Genomic DNA, 17,095 nt, shown 5'->3' with positions numbered 1-17,095 from the left:
CAGGATCAAAGTCCTGAAAGCAACAAAAAGTCTTTAAAATAATAAAATGTGAGAAAACGTTCCATTCCAGCCGGAATTTAACGTACACGAGAACTGTACATAGTGTGGCAATATTAACACCAACAATAATTATGGAAAAACTGGAACGAAACGTCCAGCTAGGTAACACCAATGCTAGAATTAAGTTACAGTATATCCGGGCCGAAACGAACGAACACGGCCAATAACATGGTAGAGCAATAACACCCAGCGAGAATTTCGTTACATTACGGCCAAACTGGAACGAATAAACCACCCGCAGAGAGTAACGCCAAGCTGGAATGGAATAATAACGTTACAGCCCAGCCGAGCCAGAACGAACATACGGCCAGTAACAGGGTAGAGCAATAACACCCAGCGAGAATTTCGTTACATGCCCGCCTGGGGCTGCGATGCCACCTGGATGTCACGGTGTGGTGGGGGAGGAACGGACCGGTAACAGGTTATAAAATTAACAGGTTACTGTAACCTGTTACCAAGTTGTAATGGAACGGTGTAACGCGTTTCTCAAAAGTAACGGTAATTCCCATCTCTAATAGGCTCCTTGCTCAGCTGCAGACTCTCGTAGACCGTACTGGACACATTTGTTTTTGTTTTATTGAATTAATGTTATTGTAATCGACTCTCACATCAAGGTTCCATCATTTCCCCAAGCATTTATCATTTGTGAAAATACCTTTTTAACAGGTGCCTGGCAAACAGAAAATGTGTTCCAAAATCAGACCAAGATTTTGAAAGAGAACTTATTTTATCTAATATACCCGAAGGCTTCCGTCATTTCTCACCTTTATATATTTTGGGGTTGTTTAACTTTTTTTGCAAATTCTTTTTAAATAGTGAGGAAATCTACCAAAGTGGAAGATGATATTCTGAAAGAAAATACAATTTCCAACAAATTGTTAAAGTGCATTCTTTAAAATTCTCAATAGAGGCAGCTAGGAATAAAACTCTGAAGAAGCCGTTTTCAATGTATTCTTGTATTTTTACTTTTTTTTACCACAAGATTAATTTTTAAACCAACAATATTGCACAGACCATGTGTGTAAAACAAACTACAAACATGAATTTAAGAACCCATACTATAAAGTATTTATTTATTATTTATGATGATACAAATCTACTAAATTTATTTTAAACTAAACTACAACACAATGTGGGATGACTAAGGTGATTCGCTTATCAGTTTCTCGTCAAGATCGCAGAAGTCCAGAGGCAGAGAGGAACGTCGGACCATTCTCTGAGACTTGGGCCGAGGGGGAGGCAGAGGGTTCCTTGTGTAACTCTTCCTGAAACATCAGCAACGTCCACAATTAAAGTAATTTCGTCTGGAGCAAGATAACCAGATAAATTGTACAATTTTAACACAGGTTTTTTCTCCCCACAATGTTGGTGTAGTGTTGAACAGGGTTGTCAATTCGGGGGAATTCCCCAGAATCCGGGTAATTGAAGGACTTAGAGGTAAAATTCTGGGGATTGGATTTTGGGGATTTCATTGTGCGGGCTTTAAAATATGTACCCTAATCTTATATATTTATATATTACATTTCCTATTAAAAATTAAAAATAATTAACTAGACATTTTTACATTGCAATACTTGAGTTGCTTGTTTGGGCAGTGAAATGACCCATTGAAAATTACATTTCTTGCAAATCAGTGATTGGAGTGAGTGAGTGGATTGGATGGCAATTACAACGGACTGGAATGGGACTCCCTGTCCAATCCCTCGTCACTGGGACTGGGATTGGAACTGAAGCCATAGAATAAAAACCGAGGTGAAGCATTGTCGACTGTTAGGAGTATGTTTAATCACAGTAAGGAGAGTAGTTCTCGCCTCTATGGTTTATTTTATGGTTAGGGCCTAGTGTTAAGATCTGAACTCTAGGCAACACTCCAGCGAAACTATATTGTTAAACTGAATAATGAAGAAACAAAGACTGGTTCAAATATAGAGACTGATTTCAATGTAATATATAACAGTTTTGCCAGTCCTCAGATAAAACTATTGATTTGATAAATGCTATAATATCAACATTTTGACTGATAGATTACATTATTGTAAACTTGTAAGATGCTGTTTTACTTTCTCCCCTTATACATAGTAGGCTATATGGAGAAAGTATTGTTTTTGTCAAAATTTTTGAGTTGCGTTTTGTATATATCCATTTTGGATCCCCCTGAACCCAAAAAAGTGGTTTTCAAGTGATGTCTATGTGTGTATGTGTCTGTGTGTCTGGATGTGTACAGAGCTGCTACAGACCACAACACCTGTAGTCTGATTTTGATTAAATTTTGCATGTAGGTACTAATCCATAGTATCTCCAGGTATTTTTTCAAAATTTTGATTTTTAATGTTGTTTTTTCATAAAATAACGGAAATTTTTTTTTTCGAAAATTGCCAGAACGATTTTGAAAAAAAGTATGTTTTTTAGATATTTAAATTCTGAACAAAATGGTAGAACTCCCTTCTGTGAAAATTACAGTTCAAAAGTTACTGTAAATTATTTTATTTTCCCATTAAAAAACCCCCAAAAAAGAAGAGAAAATCATATTTTCGAAAGAAACCGGTTTGGATTGAAATTAGTTGTGATAATCCTTATATTCCAAACAACATGGTGCAACCCCCCACAACTGTAAAATAATGGTTCAAAAGTTATTGTAACTTATGTTATTTTCCCATAAAAACCCATTAAAAAAAAATGGATTTTTGAAAAAAAAAATTTGATTGAAATTCTTCTGTTATTGTCCTTATAATTCTAAAAAAATAGTCCATCCCTTCATTCCTGTTAAAATTACTGTTCAAAAGTTAATGAAACTTTTGTGATTTTACCTATTAAATATCATAGTTACTCTCATCGCTTACCCATGATAAAGGTTGTTGACAAGCTAATGGGAGAAAGTATGTATCAAAATACTTGCTGACTAGTGTACCTGTTGCTCGAATTCGAGCAATTGCGAAGCATTACAGGCGACTCAAAGATTATGGAAATACTCACTCACGATCTACACAACAGTTAGATATAATCAAAATCTTTTGTTTTTATCTTATCTTTTTTCAAAAAGCTTATCCTGTTTTTTTAGTGTTTTCTACAAATTTTTCCCTCTCATAGCCGCATTAGGTTGTCTATGACAACGATTATAAATTTAAGAAAAAATTATTTCTATTTATTCTACTTGGTTGTGTTCTATGACTTTTTCTATGTTTCCATTGTTTGCAAATCGATTATTTCAATGATTGCTCAAGAAATGTAGAACAGTGTTAATTCGGTTTTATTTTTAGCCTATATCAAATTGTCCAGGATTTCTCGCTCTTTTACATTGTAATAATTACACCAACCCAAGTTTCCTCTACAGATGCAATATGCCAACGAATATCACCTACGTACAATCCCCAAGAAGTGGTAAAAAAGGCATAAACCAACCCATCCAATAGATATAAGTTAACTCCAAAAGAAATAATTTTAAGAGTTACTGTGATATTAGAATTTTCCACTGATTTGGTAATAGAACATTATTGCAAAACATGACACGATGCAGAAGAAAATCCAATTTAAAATCAGAAAAACCCATTGCAAATAGGCTACTGTACTTCATTTTGCCAAATTCAATAAATCACAATTTATATATTAACAGCTGTTTCATTAAAAAGTAGTGTAGAATTATGCATATGGTCGTAATGTAGACAAATCTGAAGAGGCAACTTTAAAGGCTTCTGGGGCAGAGCCCCAAGGGAATTTCCCTCGTTCCTCTTTTGATGGCTCATCTACAGACCAAGACCTTTCTTTAGATACCCCTACCAAGTTTCTACGCCCAGCCGTTCTCTCAAATTAGCTATGACAAAAACCCCGTTTTCCTCCATAAGAATAACATGGGATAGGAATTTAAAGGCCACTGGGGCAGAGCCCCAAGGGAAATCACCATGTTTCTCTTTTAATGGCTCATCTAGAGACCAAGACCTTTCTTTAGACACCTGCTCTACCGAGGTTCTTTATACACCCAGCCGTTCTCTCAAAATAGCTATGACAAAGGCAAACGGTTTCAAATTAATATATAGACTAGTGTACCTGTTGCTCGAATTCGAGCAATTGCGAAGCATTACAGTTAAAACATAATTTCCGATGACTTTATAAGAGTCGACTCAAAGATTGTGGAAATACCCAAGATGTACACAGCAGTTAGATATAATCAAAATTATTTGTAAATATCTTATCTTTTTTCAAAAGCTGACCTTGTTTTTTGGTGTTTTCTACAAATTTTCCCCACTCATAGCCGCATTAGGTCTATAATAACGATTATAAATGAAAAAAAAAACATCCTTATATATAATACGTGAAGGCAATTTCTACAAAACACTACTCCTCCGTTAATAATTGACGGATTTTTACAAACGAAGTGTCAAAATAAAGTATTTTTTGTGTAGACGCCCCCTTTCACCAATTCCCGTAATAAAAATCCTCGGGCTTTGCCCCACAGGCCATCAAAGTTGGAGTTTCTCCCATAAGATTAACGTGGGGGGATCTAAATATTTATTGGAAAATTTATCCCCACTTATTTGAGAGAACAGCTGGGCGTAGAAACTTGGTAGAGGTGTCCAAAGAAAGGTCTTGGTCTGTAGATGAGTTATCAAAAGAAAAACTAAGCAAAATCCCTTAGGACTCTGCCCCAGAAGCCTTTAAAGATCCCTCCACAAAGTTGTTTACATTTTGGCCATGTAATTAATACTTTGAAACAGCTGTTCATTTTTAAATTGTATTTAAAACAACACATATTTATTGGGAGTTACTGAATTCTACCAAATCAGTACTTGCAATGTTACTTTCTGATTTTAAAATTCATTTTCTTCTTTATCATGTCATGTTTTGCAATATAACGTTCCATTACGAAATCAGTGGAAAATCCTTTCATCACAGCAATTCTTATTCTTAAAGTATGTCTTTTTGAACTATCTTAAAAATATCTATTGTACGGGTTGGTGTCTGACTTTTTCACCACTTTTGCCTACATCTAATATATAAAATTCTCGTGTCACAGTGTTTGTCTGCAAACTCCTCCGGAACGACTTCACCGATCGTTATGAAATTTGGTGTGTAAATTCTGTAGGTATGCGAATCGGACGTAAACTATTTCCCGTTTCGAAATTCTTAAAAGGGCTCCGCCCCAGTGGCTCTGGAGTTTCCCATGTTAACCTTATGAGAAATGGAATTAATGAATCTTAACAGCTGTTTCAATTAAACAAGTTGGTTCTGTTCTATGATGTTCAATAGCATTAAAGTTACAAGGATTACCAACAGGGTGCAGCACTATTATTTCTTTTACATTTATGACAACAGCTAATTTGCAACCAAAAGGTGAGTGAGCGTAGCGAACGAACTTCAACCTGGAGGCGAGTTAGCGTAGCGAACGAGCTAACCTGAAGGCAAGTGAGCGCAGCGAACGAGCTCCAACCTAAAGGTGAGTGAGCGTAGCGAACGAGCTCCAACCCAAAGGTGAGTGAGCGTAGCGAACGAACTTCTACCTGGAGGCGAGTTAGCGTAGCGAACGAGCTAACCTGAAGGCAAGTGAGCGCAGCGAACGAGCTCCAACCTAAAGGTGAGTGAGCGTAGCGAACGAGCTCCAACCCAAAGGTGAGTGAGCGTAGCGAACGAACTTCAACCAGGACGTGATTGAGCGATGCGAACGAGATCATCTTGAAAATTAAACGTAACGGTACTTTCTTTCCATCGGTCTGTCTTAGGGGAAACCTATAACTTAGGCGATACGAAGTTCGCCGGGTTAGCTAGTTTTATCATATTATTCTACACATATCAAATATTTATGCAGAAATATCTGCTCTTATCGTGTCTAATAAAATCTAAACATAGAAACCTTGCCTAAAATGGTACCCATCTTGACAAATCATTTGCACCTGGCCTATATTACGGACTTTGCCGCACTGGGTTGGTAACATTATTGAAAATAACACGACATTTTGGCTGTAAAATATGGTGCAAAGAGAAAATGATATTTAAGTAGCTACTATCAGAACAGAAAGCTCATTTTCCTTTTAAACTAGATCACATAATCCTTTATAAGATACGTTGATTAACAATATGTAAACGACAATATATACATAACAGCCAATTTACAGTATTTTTGCTTTTTGGAAATGTCCCATTGCTATGTCATTTGCATTATTTGTTGCCAATGAAGCCGCCAAGACCATATGAACTAGGAGGTTCCTAACAGTTCAATAATAAAAGACAACTTTACTTAAAGTATTCCACTACACCTAATATTCCGTAGAGAGATTATATTGACAACTTTATGTTATTGATAAGGCTGAGACAACTAACTAACATCCCCCATGTCAAGGAATTCCAGCTTTAACAGTAACACCACAATCAATTTCTCAAACTATGCTAGAGGGTTCGTTCTTTGGCACAGAAGTGCGATATGAACTGACGCGACGTGACGAAGGAAAAATCAAACTTACACTGTAACGGATATGCCTCCCTTTGAAGTTAGAATATGTCTTCCCAAAACATATTTTCTTTTCAAATAAAATCATATTACACTGATGAAATCACGGCAGTGGCGTTGCTTGGTTAAATTCCAGGGGGGGGGAGAAGCCTCAAATTTCCCAACTGCATAACATAGATTTCCCAACTATTTTTCTTTTTAGAAATCAATTTCTGTACTATTTTTAAAAATCTACAAATTAGTATACTACACTGCAGTAACATTCAATTCAGTATTTATAAACTTGCATTAACAAAACATAGCTAGTTTTACATATATACAAAATTACTCAATTTCTAAAACTTCTACCAATTCATAATGAAATTTTATGACTTCAAAAAACTTGAACAAGTAATGTTTCAAATCCAAAAAACTTTGCAAACCATTGTGGTAGCAGACGTAGCAGTGTAAAATTTTAGGGATATAAAATAAGCCTCAGAGTACAAATTAGTATAGAAAAAATATTGTATGAAAAAATAATGAAATTAAAATACTTTTAGAAGTTAAGATCAACATTTTAACTTTCATAAAACTTACAACTAGGGTAGGCCTAAACAAGTTTGTAATGATGAAATATTAATATCAGTGTTGTGAATAATATTATTCTAGTCTATAGAAAAGAATAAACCTAAAATAAGACTCGTATAAAATAAAAACGTTCAACTTGGTTGATAATAAACTTATACATACAATAAAAATGTTAACCTTCATCTCCATCAAACTAGAACTAGAATCAAAAATAGATCCTTAGGTCTATTTATTTCCAAAATTTAATGACACGATTTTGATAATACAATACAACATCTCGAACCCCTATTTACTGGTATGGTAAAAAAGTGAACTTGAAGGTTGAAATTGTCGCCTATTGTGGCCACCCTCAGCGACTTTGTCGTCGCGACAAAATCGCGTGAAATTAAGTCGCCGCGACAAAGTCGCCAAGTGTGGCCCTAGCCTTACCAATATAAATGAATAATTTAAAGAATGTCCCAATTGTTAGAAACTTAATTTTGAAATCTGTTTTCAACCTGGGGTCCTGTAAACCTCTTTTTACATGTAATCTTTCAATTTAAAAATATACTAATCAAAGTACAAACTAGTGATAATGTTTAGTCTATCCTCTGAAAATGCTTACAATAACAATACATGGGGATTTTCATGCATTTAAATGACCCATTAATATTATATTATACGTATAAATTACAATTAGGCTGATAGACATAATATTAAAAACACCAAGATATCTACTATCACGTTAAAATTCTACGATTTTATGTCAGATTGTTAGACATAGCCAGTGGGCTATGTCTAACAACAACAACCTTATAACAACCTTATAAGGGAGTGCCCTTATAAGGTTTGTAAATCAAACTTCATTTACACTTTACTGACTTTTGGACTAGAAAGTTATACGAAAATATATTAAACAATGTGTTTTTATTTTGGCTATTGAATTAGCTCTCCCTTTTTGCCTAGCTTTAAAATTGCATTTCTGTTTTATAAAATAGTTATTTGTGCAACTAGTGAGCAAAGTGAGCAATTGACTCACTCGAGAGAAATACTTACTCACGAGCCGTAGGCGAGTGAGGAATGGTATCTCGAGTGAGGCAATAGCACTTTGCACTCGAGTTGCACATTATATTTTTCCTACGGTTACCATAAAACAAATAAATTGGTAAAGAAACGTAACATATTTTTACACAGAAGTGAACTTTTAATATGACAACATGTTTAGCCTCTGAATCACGTAATTTACTAATAAAAGGTTAAATACCTGTAGTACTTGTCCGTGATCCTGTTTTAGGTCAGCGACCCAGGTTTCGAACCTAAAGGTTCATTTTCAAGCTGATACCATGGTTAAACTCCTTCTAAACACATAAATCCTCTTCATAACTGTGAAGAGTCGTTGAAGACACGAACACGAACACGAAAACACAAACATTTAACAAAATTGGCCAATTAAATAATACTGGTACGGTAGCGTGCGTGGTGTAGCCGGCAAAAGATGAGTCATGACTGGGCACGCGTACGCGTCGATGTCGGAGCGTGACGTATGTGCCCCCTCCCACTCCCGTTGTCGTCAGATCCTCGCATCACATTGACACTGCCATCTATCATATCTATTGCTGTATTGTAGATTAAATTTGACTCAAAGGATAATTTTTCATTGAGCAAATGGGTAGGACTGTTTTTAGATGATCGGTATATTTCGAACTCTTCGATGGTGTTCATATGTTTGCCTTTTCTGCAATAATGCAATATGTCCAGATTGGTATTAATGTCGGTGTAATTATGGTTTGTGTCTATCAAATGATTTGCGAAGGCAGATTTAGTAGATTTTTTAGGCAGGTGTTCTTTAAATCTTTGTGTAAACGAGCGAGCTGTTTGTCCAATGTAGTAACTGGGACAGTCATTGCATTTAATTTTGTAAATTCCTGTCTGATCAAAATTAGCAGTGTTTTGTACAATTCGTGGTTTTAGGAGATGAGATAGTTTATTTGACGTTTTAAATGACATTTTAAAATTGTTTTTGGTCATTTCAGATTTAAGGCTATTGTTCAAAACTGTGCCATACTCAGTGGAAACGTATTTCTGCTTCTCTTTTAACAACTTAGGCCTATTTCCATTTTTATGTTTAGTTACTATCTTGTCTATGATGGAGCTTTTATATCCATTAGATACTGCTATGTGTTTTATGATGTTAAGTTCCTCGTTATAACTATCTTGATTAAGAGGTAGAGAAATAAGTCGATGAACAAAGCTATTATATGCAGCCATTTTTTGACTGTACGGATGATGGCTAAAATAGCTAAGACTCTCGACAAAATCATTCGTAGAGAAACTAAGTTAGAGAATAGCCATTCCATCAAAAACACTATAGAGTTAGTCGACAAGTTGTCAAAAATCAATTACAACCCACGATACAATATGGCCTCCTTTGACATCGTTAACCTGTTCACTAATGTTCCAATCAACGAAACAATAAATATTCTAAGGAATAATCTTGATAAAAACTCCACATTATCAGATCACGCTAAAGATGAATTGTTAATTTTAACCGAAGCAGTATTAAAACAGAACTATTTCATGTTTGATAATGAATATTACATCCAGAATGAAGGCATGGCCATGGGATCACCTTTGTCCAGTGTACTAACTGAGCTATTTTTAAACAAAATCGAAGTAGAACACCTATGGTCTGATAAGAACCGCCAGAAAGATAAGATAATATTCTACTGCCGCTACGTTGATGACACGTTCCTTCTCTTCAATGGTAACATAAGACAGCTCAATATCCTCAACTCATATCTTAATTCCATCCATAAGAATTTAAAGTTTACCTTAGAGGAAGAGAACAACAACAAGCTAAATTTCCTGGACGTAACAATAACAAAACATCCCAACAATTTCACTTTCAATATTTACAGGAAACCAACCACAACGGACCAAACAATACATTCTTCATCCCATCATCCGTACAGTCAAAAAATGGCTGCATATAATAGCTTTGTTCATCGACTTATTTCTCTACCTCTTAATCAAGATAGTTATAACGAGGAACTTAACATCATAAAACACATAGCAGTATCTAATGGATATAAAAGCTCCATCATAGACAAGATAGTAACTAAACATAAAAATGGAAATAGGCCTAAGTTGTTAAAAGAGAAGCAGAAATACGTTTCCACTGAGTATGGCACAGTTTTGAACAATAGCCTTAAATCTGAAATGACCAAAAACAATTTTAAAATGTCATTTAAAACGTCAAATAAACTATCTCATCTCCTAAAACCACGAATTGTACAAAACACTGCTAATTTTGATCAGACAGGAATTTACAAAATTAAATGCAATGACTGTCCCAGTTACTACATTGGACAAACAGCTCGCTCGTTTACACAAAGATTTAAAGAACACCTGCCTAAAAAATCTACTAAATCTGCCTTCGCAAATCATTTGATAGACACAAACCATAATTACACCGACATTAATACCAATCTGGACATATTGCATTATTGCAGAAAAGGCAAACATATGAACACCATCGAAGAGTTCGAAATATACCGATCATCTAAAAACAGTCCTACCCATTTGCTCAATGAAAAATTATCCTTTGAGTCAAATTTAATCTACAATACAGCAATAGATATGATAGATGGCAGTGTCAATGTGATGCGAGGATCTGACGACAACGGGAGTGGGAGGGGGCACATACGTCACGCTCCGACATCGACGCGTACGCGTGCCCAGTCATGACTCATCTTTTGCCGGCTACACCACGCACGCTACCGTACCAGTATTATTTAATTGGCCAATTTTGTTAAATGTTTGTGTTTTCGTGTTCGTGTTCGTGTCTTCAACGACTCTTCACAGTTATGAAGAGGATTTATGTGTTTAGAAGGAGTTTAACCATGGTATCAGCTTGAAAATGAACCTTTAGGTTCGAAACCTGGGTCGCTGACCTAAAACAGGATCACGGACAAGTACTACAGGTATTTAACTTTTTAATATGACATTTAATGATACAACATTACAACAGCTTACCAGCTGATTTACAGCCAGTGCTGCCAACGTATTTCGCGCGCATACGACCTTGTCTGCATGTTACGCGCTCACTATTTCGTGACTTCACGTTGCAAATCTGGAGTGAGACAAAGTAATTAGAGTGAGACAATGTTAACATTGTCTCACTGGTGAGCGAATTGGCCACTTTGCTTTCTCAAATCAGTGAGAGAACATGTACATTGTTAGGTAACTGTAGGAAAAGAAATATTCACCATTTCTTAATTATAGTTCACGTTAGTTTATGACAATATCAATATTTTTATTGTAGGGGGAAGAATATTATCGCACGGATTAACAGCTCCGCGTTAAACTGTAGTTGTGGTATCAGGGTAGTGCTTGGCAAAGCTTTAAGCGTTTGCTTTGATATCGTACTAGGTTGCAACATAACCTTAGGAAGCTTTACATTTTGAACAGAGAGGATTATCGTAAAATACAATCATTTAAAAGCTCACATGAAATTAAATAAAACAATTTATTCGTTTTAAGAGGATTATTTACTGCAAACAAGATATGTATTTAATAATGATTGCAAAATTGCTACTATGAAAAGAGTTTTGTGCCTGGGAAGAAAAAGATTCTTTGGATATTACGGGCCAGATGCAACAGTTTTACTAATTCCACGAATTGACAGTTTGATTCTAAATGACCGATGAAAACTAAACCCTTACATAGAAGCAAATTAGTAATAAATGAACGTGTTTGCCATTAAATATCACGTTAAGTTTGCTATAGTTAATTTAGAAAGGACATTTTGTTGTATGAAATATAATTATTTGTTAAAAAAATATAAAACAAATTGTGTTATTAGTTTTTATTAAGTGCACTAAAAATTAAAACATATCATTGATCATAATAGTGTAAATACATGATATAAATAGGCATATATTTCTCATCCAGTATCACCGTTATGTTTGTATAATGGTACTTAAATCACGTTATATAAACAATTTACACACTTTTACTGGTCGTTTTCCTTTTCTCATTATCAGGTTAACAATTGTCTTATATCGTTTATGGTTGTACAATCTTTCCTTGCTGTGCATAAAAAGAATACATTTCTGATTACTCTAATCTCTTTTTTAGATTTAAATTGTCTTTGCACACATTGTGAGGCTGTCATTATTCCCATAAAATTCTTGAAAGGGCTAAGACCACTTTCTTCTCCGATTGAATTAAAAAAGCCAGTTTTGTTGCTCTAAATACAACATGAGCAAAGTAACAAGGAAGATTGCACGTTCATAACATTCTACGACTCTGAACGTTTCCTATATTAACAAGTAAGCCTGGAGATAGTCAAGCATAGACAAAAATCAAACTTAGAGTGAAAGTCAAACATCAAATTTTAGGTTATGTTTTGTCCACGTAGATCTGTTTCAGAGTGATTAGTTGATTCATTTGTAAATCCTTAATTAGGAATGATAAATAACTTGTGTAGATTTTTTTTAATATTCAGAGAATACATATTTCATTTAGGTTATTAAAAAATAAGAGTTTTAGAGGTAATACCGATACACAAAACCTATCCTATCTGTTATTTTAATCTGCTTATTAGCAAGTACTTCGGTCAGTTAGCCTGCTCCAAATACCACAAAAAAAGGTATAAAATATATTTCATGTGACTGACGGAAAAAATATTTTTGAATTTCTTGTAAACACTAACAAACAACATAATTGAACAGAAGAGCTACATTGCTTGCACTTTCAAAATTCAAACTCGCAGTCTCGCAGACGAATCATTCAGAATCATCCACACAGGACAGGATCAAGGTAGCCCACATACGTCCAATAAGGAACAAAATTTCTCGTAAACGAAATTCCAACAAGCTATACCGCTAATTGATTATTGATTTCTTAAAATAAGGCGTGTTTAGCCATTGTTTAGCCTTGTTTAATCAAAGTTAAATGAAATCAAAGAAGCTTCAAGTTTATTTGTCCAAGTCAAAGCAATTTTTATCTTTGATGGATTTTCGGAAATATTTAAATTTTGTTTAGTTTAAAAATATATTTTTCTTGTATCTGACTTCCCAACTGTCCCAACTCGTGGCAAGGAAATTCCCAACTTTTCTCTTTCCCAGATTCTAGGGGGGGGAGGCTACCCCCCCTACCCCCCCCAAGGCGACGCCCCTGAATCACGGAAGTGTTTAAACAACAAAAGATCCACCGATAGGATTTTAATACTATTTAAAGGTTCTTCCAAAGGAAGAGATACCATATAACAACAGTATGTAGTATGTAGTGACGTACAGTATAGGAAATATTTTGATCATTGAATGATCAACCAAATTTGGCAACTAACGCAATTAATATCATTATTTTTTTACACTTATTCCTATTTAAACAATGCTAAATGCTCAAAATGTATATTTCACCCAATTTATCGCAGTTAGATGAATTAACTTAAGCCTTGAAAGTAACCGTCGATTTCGACGGGTTTCACCTAGTTATTTCTATTTCTTCTACTGTACTTGGTTGTGTTCTATGACTTTCCTGTTTCCATTGTTTGCAAATCGGCTCTTTCAATTATTGCTCAAGAAATGTAGCACAGTGTTAATTCAGTTTTATTTTTAGTATATCAAATTGTCCAGTATTTCTCACTTTTTTCCATTGTAATTTTAACAACTACACCAACCAAGTATCGTCTACTACAGATGCAATATGCCAAAGAATATCGTCTACGTGCAATCTCCAAGAAGTGGTAAAAAAGGCAGAAACCAACCCATACAATAGATATAAGTTAACTCCATAAGAAATAATTTTAAGAGTTACTGTGATATTAGGATTTTCCACTGATTTGTTAATAGATTATTATATTGCAAAACATGGCACGATTCAGAAGAAAATTGATTTTAAAATCAGAAAAAAAACTATTGCAAATACTTCATTTTGACACAAATTTAGTAAATCACAATTTAAATATTAACAGCTGTTTCATTCAAAAGTAGTGTAAATGTATGCATATGGTCGTAATGTAAGCAAATCTGAAGAGGGAACTTTAAAGGCCTCTGGGGCAGATCCCCAAGGGAATTTACCTTGTTTCTCTTTTGATGGCTCATCTACAGACTAAGACCTTTCTTTAGAGACCCCTACCGAGTTTCTACGCCCAGCCGTTCTCTGTAATTAGCTGTGACAAAACCCCGTATTTCCTCCATAAGAATAACATTGGATGGGAATTTAAAGGCCACTGGGGCAGAGCCCCAAGGGAATTTACCACGTTTCTCTTTTGATGGCTCATCTACAGACCAAGACCTTTCTTTAGAGACCCCTACCAAGTTTCTACACCCAGCCGTTCTCTCAAAATAGCTGTGACAAAGAAAAACAGTTTCCAATTAGTATATAGATTGCTGATGCCATTTATTTTGGCTATCATTTGTATTTTGATTATTAGAATGAATAATTTATTGCAGGTGAAAAAAATAAAATTGCCCATATATAGTTCGGCCACTTAGAAAGCGACCTGCGCGCTATGCTAACCAATGCTAGAGGAGGCCGAATTATAGTACATGTAACTGATTTGTTATTTCACTAAGGATGGCCTTAGTTATTATACTTAGGCTGTCCTGTTGTATTGATGTACTTAATTTTTATTTTGATCAAACTTTGCAAATTTTTTAAATTTTATACTAAGCTATTAATATTTTACTAAAAACACCCTTTATTAGCCTCCCTGAAGCAGCAAACCTAGGTACTCGTTAAACAATTTTTTTAAATGGATTTAACTGAAAATAAAATCAGGCGAAAGGAAATTCACTTAGTCTGCAGATTTGCTGCGGCAAAGGTATCCATATATAAAATAAATCCTAAAGTACCCATGGACTTTTGAGAAAACTACAAGTCACACCCCCATAAACCATATACTTAAAATGTTTGTCATGACGAGAAACCTTGCACAAAACTATATACTATTTCATAAATTGCCCTTCAGGTCGCAATTCCTTTCTAGAGGGAACTTTCCATATACCTAATGTTAAAAATACCTCAGCTGTACTTATTAGTTTGTTATTCTTTCAATTTATTACCTTATTAAAATCAGGTGTGATTATTTGTTTGTATTACCATAGATAAAACATACTCCCGTAAGTAGATTTCTCATCCTAATGGAACAGATGAAGACAATTTTATTGTTAGTTCTGTACGGTTTATGTAGAGGTCGTGTTTTGTTTACAATTTGTTTCCCGTTAATACAGTCATTTAAAACCTCGTTTAACCAAATAATACAACCTAATCATAAACAATATATTGTCCCCTAGTTATTTAACCAAACAGTAAAGCACAAATCAAGAAATTAACCCTAAAATAATAGAAACAAAATTTTGTCGACACTAGCGCCCAGTGTGGTGTACATGAACTAGACATGAAAAACGAGCTTCGAAATTTACAATGGGATGAGAAGTCTACTTGTGTGTTGTTTAGTTTATGGTATTACTGTATTCTGTTTTGTTTATTTTAGCTTAACTTAACCAATCAATAGTTTTATTAATATTTATGAAGTCAAATGGGGTGAAGATTGTGGGTAACAGCTAGATTGATAAATACCTTTTCTTAGGAGTTTCAGATGTCTTCTTTTCAAAATGTAGACCTTGCTCACTGAATATCTCTCTGTAACATTCAAAAAAATATACCGTATGATACTTGTTGCCATACTTACAGTGCTTAAATAAACAAAGAAATGGTTTGACTATGTAATTATTTTGTCATGTCATCATAATGTTTTCTTTATCCCTTACCTGTAAAGTTTTTTCAAACTTGAAATCTAGAGACCCATTTTGCAGTATTGATTTGATGTTGCTGGGATTTCATAAAAAGGCGATGTCTTGTTTTATACTTGTTTGTGTCTGTGGCTGTTTACATAACCAGGGATGTTTCGATTTAGTGATTTTTTGGTTTAGTGAGAATCCAATTTACGGTATCTGTATCATTGTGGTATACTTTGAAATATTTAATGCCAAGGAATGTTTACACTGGAATACATGTATGAGAAAATTTGTGAGATACTTTTTTAAATTAACAAACCCAGAAACATTTGCTCACTCAAAGCTCACAAGATTTGGTTGGGCTTCAACATTTCCTCATTTTTCATTTTATTTCATAATAAAGTTTTAGGAAATCAGGTTTAAGGAATAGGGGCTGGGCTTGGTTACTAAAATAATTGTTCAACTATTCAAAAAACCTATCAAATATCCGTACACAACATTTAATAATAAGTAAATATAGTCTCCAGTTTTGCTTCAACTATGGTGTTTTTAGTTGCTCCCAACCTCTGGTACCACTAAGCTCTTGAATCTGCTGTGGAGGCCTTACTTTAAACCTCTCCTAGGAGCTTACCTCAACTTCCTGAGGTTCTCTTCAATGTTCTTCTGCCGTAACATCTCGTACGCAGACATCTCTTGGTCATGTTCTTCCTCCTCTTGTTCCCACTCATTCCTATAGCCTCTGCCTCGTTGGCTAGACTTGGACCTCTGGTTCACCTGGCTGTGTTCTGTGCCAACACCCATTACTGGTGCTGAAAGACGGGGGCGTCCTCGACCCTGTCACATCATAATGGGTTATTACCTGGCTCAAGTTGCCAAACAGTTGAACTATTTGGATTTTAAATATCTGCATTGTAGCAACTTTTTACAAAGTACATTCTTTGTTTTGGAGTTATGTTCACTTTTATTATTTTATTCAATGCACAGCATTTTTTATCTTAAGGTCTCCTACAAAATCTGTGTACTGTGTGTTAGTATTGATAATCCATGCAGTAAATCAGAAAAATACAGTGTTGATATATTTTTACTAGGGGTCTGCGGTTCAGAAAATTTTAGGTCGGTACGGTACAATATTTTGTACCTCGGTTCTCGGTACAAAATCGGTACGGTACGCGGCTACCCGTATTTTTGCGGTTTTCTTCTCAGAACTGTATTCAAACCATTATTTTTAATTTTAATACATTGACATTACTATGATAATGGATAGTATCCTACATTCATGGTTTAACTAACAACAATTACTGTAGCA

General features: G+C 34.8%; 1 protein-coding gene across 2 annotated transcripts in view; it reads right to left on the bottom strand.

The window, feature by feature from the left end:
- Window positions 1-1,110: 1,110 nt before the first annotated feature.
- Window positions 1,111-17,095, bottom strand: part of LOC128982803 (uncharacterized) — a 33,373-nt gene continuing 17,388 nt past the window's right edge. The window contains exons 7-9 of one of the 2 annotated variants that reach the window (XM_054401819.1): window positions 16,421-16,623; window positions 15,632-15,694; window positions 1,111-1,325 (exon numbers count right to left, since the gene is read on the bottom strand). In XM_054401819.1, coding sequence (XP_054257794.1) covers window positions 1,202-1,325; window positions 15,632-15,694; window positions 16,421-16,623 — 390 coding nt within the window. In that variant the 3' untranslated portion in view covers window positions 1,111-1,201. The remainder of the gene's footprint in view (window positions 1,326-15,631; window positions 15,695-16,420; window positions 16,624-17,095) is intronic. The other variant, XM_054401818.1, reaches the window with a different exon arrangement.

Source organism: Macrosteles quadrilineatus, unplaced genomic scaffold (genome assembly GCF_028750875.1).
Source record: "Macrosteles quadrilineatus isolate MER2022 unplaced genomic scaffold, UCM_ALF_1.0 Scaffold_1__1_contigs__length_201487025, whole genome shotgun sequence".
NCBI classification, from domain to species: Eukaryota; Metazoa; Arthropoda; class Insecta; order Hemiptera; family Cicadellidae; genus Macrosteles; species Macrosteles quadrilineatus.
This window is presented reverse-complemented; position numbering and strand designations above follow the sequence as displayed.